The sequence below is a fragment of the Oncorhynchus tshawytscha genome, linkage group LG07 (genome assembly GCF_018296145.1).
Source record: "Oncorhynchus tshawytscha isolate Ot180627B linkage group LG07, Otsh_v2.0, whole genome shotgun sequence".
NCBI classification, from domain to species: Eukaryota; Metazoa; Chordata; class Actinopteri; order Salmoniformes; family Salmonidae; genus Oncorhynchus; species Oncorhynchus tshawytscha.
Window position 1 is genome coordinate 39,893,505 of NC_056435.1, and position 14,720 is coordinate 39,908,224.

General features: G+C 40.8%; 4 protein-coding genes across 5 annotated transcripts; 2 read left to right on the forward strand and 2 right to left on the reverse strand.

Annotated features, from left to right (window-relative positions):
• Positions 1 to 604: 604 nt before the first annotated feature.
• On the reverse strand, positions 605 to 2,637 carry LOC112255477 (transcription factor HES-5-like). Of its 2 annotated transcripts, none has more exons than XM_042325029.1 (2): positions 2,363 to 2,637; positions 605 to 1,757 (listed from the first exon to the last, which is right to left on the reverse strand). In XM_042325029.1, the coding sequence occupies exons 1-2, from the start codon at positions 2,462 to 2,464 to the stop codon at positions 1,344 to 1,346; spliced, it is 516 nt and encodes a 171-aa protein (XP_042180963.1). In that variant the 5' UTR covers positions 2,465 to 2,637; the 3' UTR covers positions 605 to 1,343. The 2 variants fall into 2 exon arrangements, with proteins under 2 accessions (XP_042180963.1, XP_024284226.1); XM_024428458.2 differs by having other exon boundaries at positions 1,880 to 2,637.
• Positions 2,638 to 3,356: 719 nt separating this feature from the next.
• LOC112255478 (transcription factor HES-5-like) lies at positions 3,357 to 4,819 on the forward strand. Its single transcript, XM_024428459.2, has 2 exons — positions 3,357 to 3,472; positions 3,584 to 4,819. Exons 1-2 carry the CDS (start codon positions 3,410 to 3,412, stop codon positions 3,983 to 3,985), a joined length of 465 nt encoding a protein of 154 aa, XP_024284227.2. The 5' UTR covers positions 3,357 to 3,409; the 3' UTR covers positions 3,986 to 4,819.
• Positions 4,820 to 8,076: 3,257 nt separating this feature from the next.
• LOC112255479 (transcription factor HES-5-like) lies at positions 8,077 to 9,793 on the reverse strand. Its single transcript, XM_024428460.2, has 2 exons — positions 9,156 to 9,793; positions 8,077 to 9,044 (listed from the first exon to the last, which is right to left on the reverse strand). Exons 1-2 carry the CDS (start codon positions 9,216 to 9,218, stop codon positions 8,643 to 8,645), a joined length of 465 nt encoding a protein of 154 aa, XP_024284228.2. The 5' UTR covers positions 9,219 to 9,793; the 3' UTR covers positions 8,077 to 8,642.
• Positions 9,794 to 13,047: 3,254 nt separating this feature from the next.
• Positions 13,048 to 14,318, forward strand: LOC112254490 (transcription factor HES-5-like). The gene is made up of 2 exons (XM_024427151.2): positions 13,048 to 13,368; positions 13,478 to 14,318. The coding sequence occupies exons 1-2, from the start codon at positions 13,315 to 13,317 to the stop codon at positions 13,910 to 13,912; spliced, it is 489 nt and encodes a 162-aa protein (XP_024282919.1). The 5' UTR covers positions 13,048 to 13,314; the 3' UTR covers positions 13,913 to 14,318.
• Positions 14,319 to 14,720: the final 402 nt, after the last annotated feature.

The window sequence follows — 14,720 nt, forward strand, 5'->3', positions numbered from 1 at the left end:
GTTAATTTTAAACAAGGATGTTGTCTTTTTATAAAGACAGTAAATATGTTTCCTATACTCTGATAGAGTATCATAAGTCTTGGAGAATTGTCCAAGTTCTGGTTGTGATGTTAAATCACTATTATTTGTCTATTCATGTTGAGTCAATTTTAATAAACTATTAAAGCAATCAAAATAATTGTTTCTTCACTTTTTCCCCTGTCTTTAGTATTTACTAATCTCCTCACTCAAGGACATGACTGGGCTAAATTTCACATTTAGATTGTGAGGATTAAGCCCAAAAAGTGAATATCCACAGCTAAAAGTGTAGAACATTTTGAAAAGACTTATCTAGTGGCGCCCCCTGGTGTGCGATTAGCTCTTGAATTGTCTATGGTGCTGAACTAGAATTGCCCGCCACTGTACATTGCAGCACACGAAGCGAAGCCTTTCTAAACTAAGTTACTGATGCCATTGCTAGCTAAGATTTATAAATGTTAGCTTACTTAGATAATTATGTTGAAAGTCATTCCACAAATGGCTTAGTGCACCTTGAGTCAGTGTGATAAGAGGGAAAGAGATAGAAGACAGAACCAATAGAGTTAGTAGAAAATAATCAGGAATGTTTTATTAAGTGGTATCAATTACAACATGATGTGGTATCAATTACAACATGATGTGGTATCAATTACAACATGAAGTGGTATCAATTACAACATGAAGTGGTATCAATTACAACATGAAGTGGTATCAATTACAACATGAAGTGGTATCAATAACAACATGATGTGGTATCAATTACAACATGATGTGGTATCAATTACAACATGAAGTGGTATCAATTACAACATGAAGTGGTATCAATTACAACATGATGTGGTATCAATTACAACATGAATTGGTATCAATTACAACATGAAGTGGTATCAATTACAACATGAAGTGGTATCAATTACAACATGAAGTGGTATCAATTACAACATGAAGTGGTATTAATTACAACATGAAGTGGTATCAATTACAACATGATGTGAAAATAATCATTGCTGAATTTGAAAGAGAAGTAACATCATACAACAAAACAGAGTATAACACCTTTACAAAAGGCAAAATAATTCCAGAAGCTTACTCCCTATAATAATACAACTGCTTTGAAGCAGTGTTCGTCATACACTGTAGACAATTTCCTGGGTACATCAAAACAAGATATGTGCAAATGTTGAACAACTGACAATAAAAAGTCTATACTGAAAATAATACAAATCAACGACAGCATTGGTTGTTGGGTTGAGAGGAGCAAATATGATCCAAAATGTTCAGGTACGCTTCCCTAGTCTTGTGATGCAGTGATCGTTGTCAGTAGGCTATTGCCATGGCCTCCACAGAGAGCCTTGGAACCACCGTGATGATGACCTTGATGTTGACCGCTTGGCTGCAGACTGCGCGTGCTGTTCACTTGACATGCTCCTGGACAGGGCTGTTTTCTGGAGCACGTAAAAGCGTTTGATATCCTGTTGTTCTGCAGCCTGCAGGGGCGCGTGAAGGGACAGGTGGCGGAGGGTATCCTGCAAACACTGAGAGTAGGTGGGCGAAACGCCCGCTTTGGTCTCCTTCTGTAAGAAACTCACGGCCAACTCCAAAATATCCGCTTTCTCCAGTTTGGATAAGCGCTGCTGCTGCTGTCCACACATCTGTCCTCTGTGGAGAAGTGTTCTCAGTTGCTCAATGCTGCTGTTGATGCGGTCTCTCCGAATTTTCTCCACAACGAGCTTCCGTAACTAAAGGAAGGATAAAGAAATACATATTAGGCTATTGTTCGTGATAATTCAACTGAATCTAAAAAAAATATGAAAATAAAATGGTGTTGTGCTTGTCAAATGCCGAGCATTCGGCTACTTACCTTATTACTGGATGAACAGGACGAGTAAACAGAAGTAAGCCTATTGCTTTCAGCAAACGGAGCCATGGCCGTTAGAAACAGCCCCTTGGAAACAGGCGTTCCAACTTGGGACGTTTAGAGTGGATATCCTTCAACGAGCTCTCACACAAAGCTATATGAAGGTTACAGCAGCCCAGCAACCCAATCTAAATAAGTTTGTGATGAGTCTGTGGAGTCTGTATTTATACTATGCGCATCCCGACCTAATTGCGTGGTTTTTTAACACCTGAAACTTTCCCACACTTCACAGCCAACCATATAGCCGACGACTGCAATAAAATTTCAGCGACATATATTAGATGACATCCCCCATTTGCCATGTCTCGCTAACACTGTTGGAAGGAACACAAGTGTGTGAATGGGACATGCTGCCACCCAAAAGTGTGCCGGTTAATCACACCTTCCTTGGCGCCTAACTATACTGCCCAACAGCCCACCATTTACCTTGAGCAAAATAGTCTGTCTCCTTTGACGGATCTTTGATGTCCACCACGTGGTGAGATAGAGGAGAAACAGGAGTAGCCGGGCACACGTTAGCACAAACATCAAAGATGCATTTTGCACCCATGGTGCTTGTCAAATAACTCATAAAGCTAGATCCACGCGCTGCTCCACAGGAAATCGAATGTGTGGTTGCCTTTCACTTCACACTTTACGGTAGTAGTCTACATTCTGTGTTTACTGCAACGTCTGTCGGTAGATGCAGTTGCATACTTTAGCCCTCGAACGAATTTAATGTAAAGTTAAAATGAACGAATACACACACACACACACACACACACACACACACACAGACACAGTTCAGCTTTCTGGAGGGACAGATTGGAAGTGTGCTTTCTCCATTGGGAGATCTGACCAACATGGTTTAGATGAATAATCAATTTGTCCTACATATTAATGATACTAACTGTTGCTGTAAATGTGGGGGTCAGGATAACTGGGATGAAGCATTACAAAGATCATGAAAGATAATACAAGACATCTATCTGGCTTTCTTTATCTAACATTATTTGCACATGTCCTTATGTCTTCGTTTTTTTTTGTTTTTTTTTTACATACAATTACTTTTTATGTTAATAATCTCTTTAGTGTGATTATTCTCTGCCTATCTGCCATGTGAAGTGTGCAGTGTCTCATTTGGTATGCTTTTAAGGTCTCTTATCAAGTCTACGGTCTGACCGAGTCCCCATCTGCCTGATAAGGAATGTTCCCAGGTAATAAAAGTGTAACGATGTGCTCGTGTTCAGTCTGTGCCTTTAATATCTGCAGCACCATTCCCTCTGTTGAGGCCAGTAAACCATGAGATAATGGTTGCCTCTCCCATTGTTGTGTCCACCTCACCCACTGGCCTCTGAGTGTGGGAAAGCTAACCCAGCCTGGTACACACGGCTTTGTAATGCTAATGGGCTCCTATAAATAGGGGAGTGGGCTCCTCTGTCAGCTCACAACCCTCTCGCCTTCCTCAGAGAAGCACACTCTCTGTCTAACAGAATGGCTTCTACCTACACCAGAGATTCTGACAACACCATGCTCTCTACTAAAGACAAACATAAAGTAAGTATTGTTTATAACATGTTTGTGTCATAGTTTACTACTGAATCCTTTTCTTCATGATTTGAACTTAAAGGACGGATAACTAACTGAATGCCCTCTTTTCTTCATCAGCTAAGGAAACCAGTTGTGGAGAAGATGCGTAGAGACCGCATCAACACCTGCATAGAGCAGCTCAAGACCCTGCTGGAGAGGGAGTTCCACAAACAGGACCCCAATGCCAAGCTGGAGAAGGCTGACATCCTGGAGATGACGGTGGGGTTCCTGAAGCAGCAGCTGCAGCCTCAGAGCCCAGTTCTTCAGAGGGCCCACAGTGAGGGCTACTCCCAGTGCTGGAGGGAGACAATGCACTTCCTGTCTTCCAACTCCATGAAGGACATGATGCTCCATAACCTCCAGAGAGCTGAACAGGACATCTGTCTCTCCTCTCCACTCTCCTCCCAACACCAGAACCACAGCCAGGGCCCAGTGAAGCAGGCCATCACAGGCCACAAATCAGTCTGGAGGCCTTGGTAGAACCACCGCATAGAGAGACTATCTCACAAACTGGATGGATGTTTACCATCTTTCTTGCTGTAGGAAATACATTTCCAAACGTTATATTGAAACTATATTATTTTCTTGTTATATTTGAACGGAATTCTACTGATGTGATTATTTGTTCTCAGAGAAGAAGCTGAAAACATATTTGTATTAATTCATAATGAAGAATATGTTTGATATTTTACGTGTATGTTTGTGTGTGTTTTGTACTCACTTGATGCACCAATGTGTTCTTTAGTCCTTTCATTTTCTATGAAGATGATTTGTAAAGGTCATATCTTAACGTGTATGGTTGCTTAGCTAACTCAAATCTTGCTTTAACTCTATTGTATGTACTGTCCTAATGAAGGACATTTACAAATGCTTTGATATGTCTTTTGTGAAGGCTTTTTGGGACATTGTTGTTCCACCATAGGCACTGTTGTGCTGTGAAATGTATTGTTGACACTGTGTGTCTTTCATTCTCACTTGATAAAGTGAACAGACACCTAAAATGGATTCCAATAAATGTTTTGGAAAGTAACCATACTGTGTGTGTGTTTCTAAAGGAGTTGTAGTTAAACAGGATGATGGGACATGTAGAAAACTCATAATGTACAGGGTAGATGGAAAGTAACAACAGGTCCTTTATGAAGGACAGCAAACGTCATATGACAAGCGTTATAGTTTGTTGTCCCCTGTTTGGAGCTGTCTGTAAAATAGACTACTATGAATCTGCTTCATGAGTAGACGTAGTCAATACTTTCCTGCTATCTAAACTTCCTGCCATGTGGCATATGACTCTTATGGAGTCGACTCAGATTTTGGTGATGAATATAGAATCAATTGTATTCTAAATAAAAAATAAAAAATGATCACGTTTAAGTGAAATCCTTTTGTAAAGGAACAGATTGCACATGATGAGTCCTCATGCAAGCTGCAGCAGCAGGTAGCCTAGTGGTTAAAGCATTGGGCCAGTAACTGAAAGGTTGCTAGATCAAGTCCCCGAGCTGACAATATGAAAATCTGTCGTTCTGCCCCTGAACAAAGCAGTTAACCCACTGTTCCTAGGCCGTCATTGTAAATAAGAATTTGTTCTTAACTTACTTGCCTAGTAAAATACTGAAACATTATGTTGTGACGACATTGTATTTTCATATTGTTGACATGTAACCTAAACTGGGTCCACAAGTGGACATCATACTAATGTAAACAATGATATTGACAATGCATATTGGTAATATTGATTATATTATCGCCACTGAAGTCTCAAGTCACTCTCTCTCTCTCTCTCTTTCCCAATTCAATTCAAAGGGCTCAATTTGCATGGGATACATGGTTGCCTTTTCTTGTGGCAACAGGTCACACATATTGCTGCTGTGAAGGCACACAGTGGTATTTCACCTTATAGATTTGGGAGTTTATCAACATTTGATTTGTTTTCAAATTCATTGTGGGTCTGTGTAATCTGAGGGAAATATGTACTGTATCTCTAATATGGTCATACATTTGGCATGAGGTTAGGAAGTGCAGCTCAGTTTCCACCTTATTTTGTGGGCAGTGTGCACATAGCTTGTCTACTCTTGAGAGCCAGGTCTGTCTACAATGGCTTCTCTCAATAGCAAGGCTATGCTCACTGAGTCTGAAAATAGTCAAAGCTTTCCTTAATTTTGGGTCAGTCACAGTGATCAGGTATTCTCCCACTGTGTATTTACTCTCTGTTTAGACCCAAATAGCATTCCAGTGGTCTCTGTTACTTGGTTAATTCTTTCCAATGTGTCAAGTAAATATCTTTTATTTTTCTCATGATTTGTTTGGGTCTAATTGTGTTGCTGTCTGTCTCTCTCTCTCTCTCTTTCTCTCTCTGTCTGTCACACTCTGTCACACACAATTCAAGTACTCTAAATCTCAGAATCTACTCTCTTCATAGGTCAAATGTCAATAATAGTTTTATTAAAGTTGCAGTCTTTAGTTTGTAGCTCTAATTAAAGATATGTTTTATTATTTATTCATTTGCATGTGTTGATAATATGTTTACGTTGTATGTACTGACACCCCAATAAGAAAACATTAAATGCATACTCATGTAATAATTTATGTATATAGTACAGGTATGATTCAAATGAGATCATGAGCATCGGCGCACACACACGTGTATGTGCCATTGTGTGTGTGTCCAACGTGCCTGTCTTGGGCTTTGTATGTAAAGCCCCAGGCTAACGTTGGGCCGTCGGCTCTGTCAGCTCTGGTTTCATCAAACAGCTGGTGAGCCGGGCCACTGCCTGACTGCCTGTCGGGCTGTGTGACTGTGTGGCGTGTCTCTCCTCGGCTTTCCCACACTCCTGTTTCATTCTCCCCTTTCATCGCATGGACAAAGGAAGTGTGCCGCTCTAAATGATCCTCTAGGCATGATGCTGAGAATCCTGATCCCCCCCCTACCCACTCACAGCCTAGAGAAAAAAAATGCTTATTAATTTAATCATCATGTCCTTCTTCATTATTAAATACAAGTGATTATCGTTAACAGTCCCTCTGTATTTCTTAGCAAGAAAAAAAAACATAAATAAATAATGTATGAAATTGGCATGCATTTCAATTTGGATAGTTTTCAAACTAGTTTTGATTTACATGTAAATTACTTTTCTAGTTGAAGTATATTCCACCCTGTGTGCCATTGCATTTATTTATCTGTTCTTTAATCTAATGGTGTGTACAAAATAAAGTCTGAATGCACTTATATTATATTAGAGAATTCATTGACTTAGTGACACAACAGTGCTGTGAGGGTTAAGCTTTGTTTTGAAGATGTGAGTGTTAATATCTATATGACAGGATGGGCCTGTGCCTGTTGCAAGGCCTCGCTGTGTAGCGCCGTGGGAAACCTATCTTATCTGCCTGATGCAAGCAGGTGTCAGTCTGGAGGGTAAGTCTGCTCCCAGGTGATAGATTAGAGTCAACACACCTTAAGCAAACACACACACCATCTCACACACACACACACCATCTCACACACACGCACACATATACACACACACGCACGCACGCACGCACACACACACACACACACACACACACACACACACACACACACACACACACACACACACACACACACACACACACACACACACACACACACACACACACACACACACACACACACACGACACCAGCCATGACACACATCCTCCTCTAAACTGACTGACTGCTACTCCACCCACAGCCAATGCAAGGTCTCTCTCTCACTCTCTGTCATGCACGCGCGCACGCACACACACTCAGTCACATTGACACTCACACACAAATTCATTGATGTTATCTATTGTTCTAATCAGGGCTGTTATTGGTTGAGGAGTGTGGGAAAGCTGGGTGAGCTCCAGACCCATGCTACCAGATGCAGACCATGTGGTATACACACTAAGCCAATCCCTGATAATTGATTATTGACCTCTACAAAGTATCAATATGCCCTGTTCAAGACATGCAGTTCTACCACCAATACCAACACATATGTCCCAGCACAACATGTACTAATAAACATGTTGTGATGCTATTTTTGTATGTTTTTATTATTTGTATTATTCCATTGACTGTACATCACTTTCAATGTGATCTCTACTTAACAAAAACAGGTTAATGTAAATGTCAAGATAAACCATGCAACATTTCCAGGTTGGTGTTGAGATGTGAGCTCACCAAATTAAGCAACTATATTTGGGCAGGCAGCTATTTTCAAAATGTATATTTGAAAAGAAATGCATCTCACAAGATAAACTATGCAATGCAGCAGTATCCAATAACTTCAATGTAACAGCTAGATAGGGAATTCCATTACAGTAATTGTGACCTTACAACTTAGGTTTACAGGTATTAGACTGTGATTTACTTTATATGATATGGCCAGATGCCTGCTCTTTTACCTATAGTATCTATCAGTACATCTGCCTGTTTGTGTTATCTGTCGTTCCCAGTTTATCTCCACTTACTTTTATAAAATTGTTACTTTCCATCTACCCTGTACATTATGACTTTTTCTACATGTCCCATCATCCCCTGTTTAACTACAACTCCTTTAGAAACACACACACAGTATGGTTACTTTCCAAAACATTTATTGGAATCCATTTTAGGTGTCTGTTCACTTTATCAAGTGAGAATGAAAGACACACAGTGTCAACAATACATTTCACAGCACAACAGTGCCTATGGTGGAACAACAATGTCCCAAAAAGCCTTCACAAAAGACATATCAAAGCATTTGTAAATGTCCTTCATTAGGACAGTACATATAATAGAGTTAAAGCAAGATTTGAGTTAGCTAAGCAACCATACACGTTAAGATATGACCTTTACAAATCATCTTCATAGAAAATGAAAGGACTAAAGAACACATTGGTGCATCAAGTGAGTACAAAACGCATACACACATAAACATACACGTAAAATATCAAACATATTCTTCATTATGAATTAATACAAACATGTTTTCAGCTTCTTCTCTGAGAACAAATAATCACATCAGTAGAATTCCGTTCAAATATAACAAGAAAATAATATAATTTCAATATAACGTTTGGAAATGTATTTCCTACAGCAAGAAAGATGGTAAACATCCATCCAGTTTGTGAGATAGTCTCTCTATGCGGTGGTTCTACCAAGGCCTCCAGACTGATTTGTGGCCTGTGATGGCCTGCTTCACTGGGCCCTGGCTGTGGTTCTGGTGTTGGGAGGAGAGTGGAGAGGAGAGACAGATGTCCTGTTCAGCTCTCTGGAGGTTATGGAGCATCATGTCCTTCATGGAGCTGGAAGACAGGAAGTGCAGTGTCTCCCTCCAGCACTGGGAGTAGCCCTCACTGTGGGCCCTCTGAAGGACTGGGCGCTGAGGCTGCAGCTGCTGCTTCAGGAACCCCACCGTCATCTCCAGGATGTCAGCCTTCTCCAGCTTGGCATTGGGGTCCTGTTTGTGGAACTCCCTCTCCAGCAGGGTCTTGAGCTGCTCTATGCAGGTGTTGATGCGGTCTCTACGCATCTTCTCCACAACTGGTTTCCTTAGCTGATGAAGAAAAGAGGGCATTCAGTTAGTTATCTGTCCTTTAAGTTCAAATCATGAAGAAAAGGATTCAATAGTAAACTATGACACAAACATGTTATAAACAATACTTACTTTATGTTTGTCTTTAGTAGAGAGCATGGTGTTGTCAGAATCTCTGGTGTAGGTAGGAGCCATTCTGTTATACAGAGAGTGTGCTTCTCTGAGGAAGGCGAGAAGGTTGTGAGCTGAGAGAGGAGCCCACTCCCCTATTTATAGGAGCCCATTAGCATTACAAAGCCATGTGTACCAGGCTGGATTAGCTTTCCCACACTCAGAGGCCAGTGGGCGAGGCAGACACAACAATGGGAGAGGCATCCATTATCTCATGGTTTACTGGCCTCAACAGAGGGAATGGTGTTGCAGATATCAGAGGCAGAGACTGAACACAAGCACATCGTTACACTTTTATTACCTGGGAACATTCCTTATCAGGCATCTGCAGATTGGGACTGAGTCAGACTTGATAAGGAACCCTAAAGGCATATAGATACTGCACACTTCACATTGCAGATATTAATGCTAACCTATTAAGGAGACAAAGTATATAGTCAGAAGACACAATGTTAATACTGTGATAGTACTGTAAGTACTGTAAGTGTGCTGTAAAATTAAATAATTTCTCTCCCCTTACATCCGTTACTTATATACCATTTACATCTTCTCTGTCTTTCACATGTACAGAAAGCATGAGAAAGGTACACTGGGAGAGAGAGAGAGAGAGAGAGAGAGAGAGAGAGAGAGAGAGAGAGAGAGAGAGAGAGAGAGAGAGAGAGAGAGAGAGAGGAGAGAGGGAGAGAGAGAGAGAGTGAGAGAGAAAGTGAGAGAGAGAGAGAGAGAGAGAGAGAGAGAGAGAGAGAGAGAGAGAGAGAGAGAGAGAGAGAAACATTCACATTGTAGATGCCAATTAAACACAATTATCCAGCACCTTCTGGGAAGGCACACTTCCATTGTGAGACACCTTCACTCAGACCCCCCACAGAGTATGTGGTAAATGTGAAAGAGAGTGTGGGAAAGCAGGAGAGGATCCAGTCAATAGGCCACACCCCATCTCCCCTCCATCCACCACCCCCTTGCCCCCCTCTAGAGATACCCTTTCAACCTGCTGCCCAGATCAGAGGCACTGCTGAGCCAGGGGGCACGTGTGTTCCCCCCACCTCGCCCTCGTTCACATGGCTGGCCTGTGTGCGTGCACACTTACCTAACACTGATTACACCTCTCCTCCTCTAATCTCCTCTGGCCTCTCATTAATGAAACCTGCACTCAAACATCTGCTCCCACTGAAGCCTTCGGACAGTACAATACAGTGAACTTCACTCTCATCATCAGAGGCTATTACTAAATAATGTTTCTCCTATCACTCGTGAATAAGTTAATAGAATTGGTAAATGTCTACATACTTCAATAACTTACTAGACACTTGCATTAAAATGTTTAACATTGATTCAAATGGTTGCTCTAAACTAAATGGACAAAAATGCTAATGCTAAAAATGTAAAAAGGCAGATGGCAAGGGTATTTTTGGAGGGAAATCATTTCTGGTCTGTCTTTTCTTCTCTCTTTAAAGATATTTCTAATAAGTGAGTCATGACTATGCAGATGAAAACATTATTTGAGTATGAACACATTCCAATGTGGACATTCCATCTATTCAGGAAGAAAAGAGATGGCCTCATTATAAGCCCCTCCACACACACACACACTCTCGCCCACGTGCATGGACACACACACACACACCAAAACAGTCTCCATAGCTTTGAGCCCAGATGTCCCAGTGTCTATGTGCAGCCAAAGGCCCTCTCCCTCTCTCCAGTGAGGAATGTGTGAGAGCTCCGACCTGCTCCTCTTTCCCACACTTAGCCCCCATTCACGGCTGAGCCCCACCCTGCCACAGCCGCCACTGATCCATCACCCCTCATTATGCCTGGAACTCAATAGGCCATCTGGAACTCTGCTGGGCGAGCCCAGGCCTCTCACACACTCCGCACCTAGAGGAAGTCACAGGTAGATCATATTGGAACGCAAATAAAAAGACTTCAGGCTGCTATTATGATTTAAAAGACAAATACATGTTATATTTGTGTTATTGTCGGATAATGGAATACAGACATGGACATACAGTAAATACACAATCCAATGATAAACAAACAAGATTGAACCTTCTCCAGAACAAGTTAATTGAAAAAAACAAACATGTTAATTGAAAAAAACATACATTGCAGAGCAATAATAAGATATTTATTGTTTTTGTATGTGTGAATACCTATTAAAACTGACCACCAACACACTGACCCATGACAGTACTGAAAGGGCGTCGACTAAGACAGAAGTCATACATTTGACAATTTCCCACTTCAGGTCACATGTCCATGGGATGCCATAGCCCGGGGTCCACATTGAGGAGGATTTATCAGGTCTAAAGAGAGGTCAGGCATTTCCCAGGTCCCTGTGTGGCTCATGCCACAAGGATGCCCTACTTGATGAGGCGTGTGATACCAAGCACCTGCCCCTCTCAGGCGAAGCCTGGTTCAGCACAACAGTCAGGAATGCATTGGGCCCTTTAACATGGCACAGTTTGGCGGAAGAGAGAGAGAGGGACACATGTGGGAGATGCAAGGTTGGTTAAAACAATTTCACAATCTGGAGTTTAAAAAAATACACAGAAACAGCATGAATGAACAAAATAGCTTTTTTTACTGTAAGATGTTAATTGATGTTACAGATAACATAGACCAACAAATGAAACAGTTCTATAATTATAGGTCCAAGTAACACAAGACAGTGCCCATGGCCATGAGAGAAACTAGGTGCACTAATTATAGCTAATAGGTCATTTAAAAGATACCACCGTTTATATGGCATCTCATGTGGTTATAAGCATCACACAAAATTGAATTTAAAAAAAACGAAAGACTGAAATGTAACCTTTGGAGTGTGCTGTCCATTTAATTTGTATGTATTATCTAAGATGATCCAGCAGAACCCACCTATTTTGGAGTAGATTCAACAGGTTGTTTTCATTATCCTATAGGCCCATAATGTTGCCAGCAATGATTGCTGCATTTTTCCCATCATTATCTATGGAATTGTGAATATGTATACAATACAAACAACAATTTGGTTGAAATTCTAACATTTCACAACTGGACTGATGCCCTCTAACTAGAACTAGAGAGGAAACATGTATTGAAGAACTCACCCAGCTGACAGAGGTTTCCCGCCACAGAAGCCAGCTGCTCCTCTATTCAAAGACTAATCCTGTAGGCTGTGGTGTCCCAACTTTCCCACAGCACACTTTCAACAGAGCAACAATGTAAGTGTGCTGTGCTCAATACCGCATTAGTCACGGTCCTCAATGAGGCATCCCATTCCCAAGGGGCCACATGGAAAAATATCACGTTGATACATTGTTGACCGATTGGTGATGAAGCGAACAGGATAGAGTCGTTTACAAAGGTTCGCATAAACTACCTGTATATAAATAGACTGTCGATGTATAGCCTATATCTAAAAGATCCTTTCAATGACAACAGACTTCGTATCATAATAATAATAATCGTTTTTGAAAAACGTATTATATAGGCTAATGTCTAAATATATGCTATTTATTATAATACTATTGTTATGGTTCTTATTATAATACAATATGAGTAAGAGTGGCTATAACAATCATAATTATAACTTTTGCGCATACGAATAACAATCATAACTATAACTTGTACATAAAATAGCCAAATCAAACATTGTGTAAGGTTGAATGAATTCATCAAACGAACTAATTTATTTTAAAAAATAGCGGGAAAAAGCATACAGAAGCAACGCCTCTTGATCCTGAATAATCTTCTGGAAACCCATTTACTTACTCCGGATTTGTTTCCCGCCTTTTGGGTTTGACTGTGAATGGAGCAACATTTTGGTGTGCAGTCGCAAGGAACACAGTCAAATATTTCAGAGCATTTACTCTATTGCACAGTCCACCTGTTCCCTTGGGACACGATCATTGTCCCAAAGCAATAGACAGTCAATTTAGCATGAAGTAATGGAACCCTCTTTCTTTGTACTGTCCGCGTTCCTGATTGGCCAGCAAGTGTGGGAAACCTGTCAAACTGAGACCCACACGGGTTTACAGTGTGAGGGGTGTATAAATACGGAAGCTCTGTAAGGGTGGTCAAACCCCACTTCTAACATCCGCAACTATCTTTACTAAGAACAAACACCAACTGACCAACAGCAATGGCTCCTGTCAATATGTGCAACATTGTGAGGACCACGAAAGATAAAATCAAAGTAGGCTAAGTACAATTGACTACTGTCCTCTGTATTCATAATTGTAATTTTAATTTGAACATGTTTTTTTAAACTGCGATTAACTAATCAGATTATTTGTTTTATCCAGCTGAGAAAACCAGTGGTCGAGAAGATGCGCAGAGACCGCATCAACAGCAGCATCGAACAGCTCAAGTCACTCCTCAAAACCGAACTTCAAGCACACCAACCCAACTCTAAACTGGAGAAGGCTGACATTCTCGAGACAGCTGTGTTTTACCTGAAAGACAACAGCACGCGCCCTGCTTCTTCATTCAACGTAGCGTCACCTGTCCAGAGCTACGCGGAGGGATTCACCCGCTGCCTGGAGGAGACGCTGCGTTTCCTCTCAGCGCACAACCAGCCGACTGACTCGCAACATAAGCTTGTCGATCACTTCCATCGGGTACAGAAACTTGGTGAGAGAGTCGCGCTGAGTCCAAACCGCGCGACGGTCCCTCACAACAGCAGAACTCCGAAATGTGTCTCCGCAGGTGGAAGAGGGCCTTTGTGGAGACCCTGGTGATGCGCATAGCCTATTTTGAGACGTTAAATAATGAAACTTTCGATGTCAAAACCAGATAATATGTTGGTCTAGCTGCACGACCAAGTATGATCTCTTGTAGGAAATAATTATTCCCTTTACAATTTATCTTTTGTTCGTAAAAGTTGAAATTATTGTTATTATTCTGTTTAGAATGTAAATTCCATATCCTGTATTGTGCTATTGCGCATATATTTGTAACTTCACAATTGTGAAGTAAACTATTTTTTACATATTGTAAAATATATTCAAGTAATATCTTGGTGTATTTCTGGGAAAAGAACTCAGCCATATGTTGCTGAATTGTAATGTGTCCTGAAACAAGCTGTGATTGGAACATTGATTATCACATTGATATGGAAATATTCCCCAATAAATAAAAGGCAATTACAATTTATGGACGAATCTCTATTAATTAGGCTACTATTTCTATGTTTTTTTTTATACACAACACTTATAGACAGTAGGCCTACACCTCTATTTAAAATAAGGTGGCACTTAAATGGCAGGAATGACTGAACTTCATGCATAAAAAGACATAATTTCACATCATTCAGAATGATACCAACAGGACTACACAGTGATTTATACCAAAATATTTCAGCGAACAACTTAGCCTAAACGAAGCCTACAAGACTACAGGTGGTCTCCATATTTCCCGACAACAACAAAATATTGATGTACAGCCTTCCCACACAGAGTAACGTTACTATTTATTTTGCTTCCCACCATAAAAACATCTTGCTCTAAATGTCCCATTGGGTAAAAACAGGTTGAATCAACGCTCTTT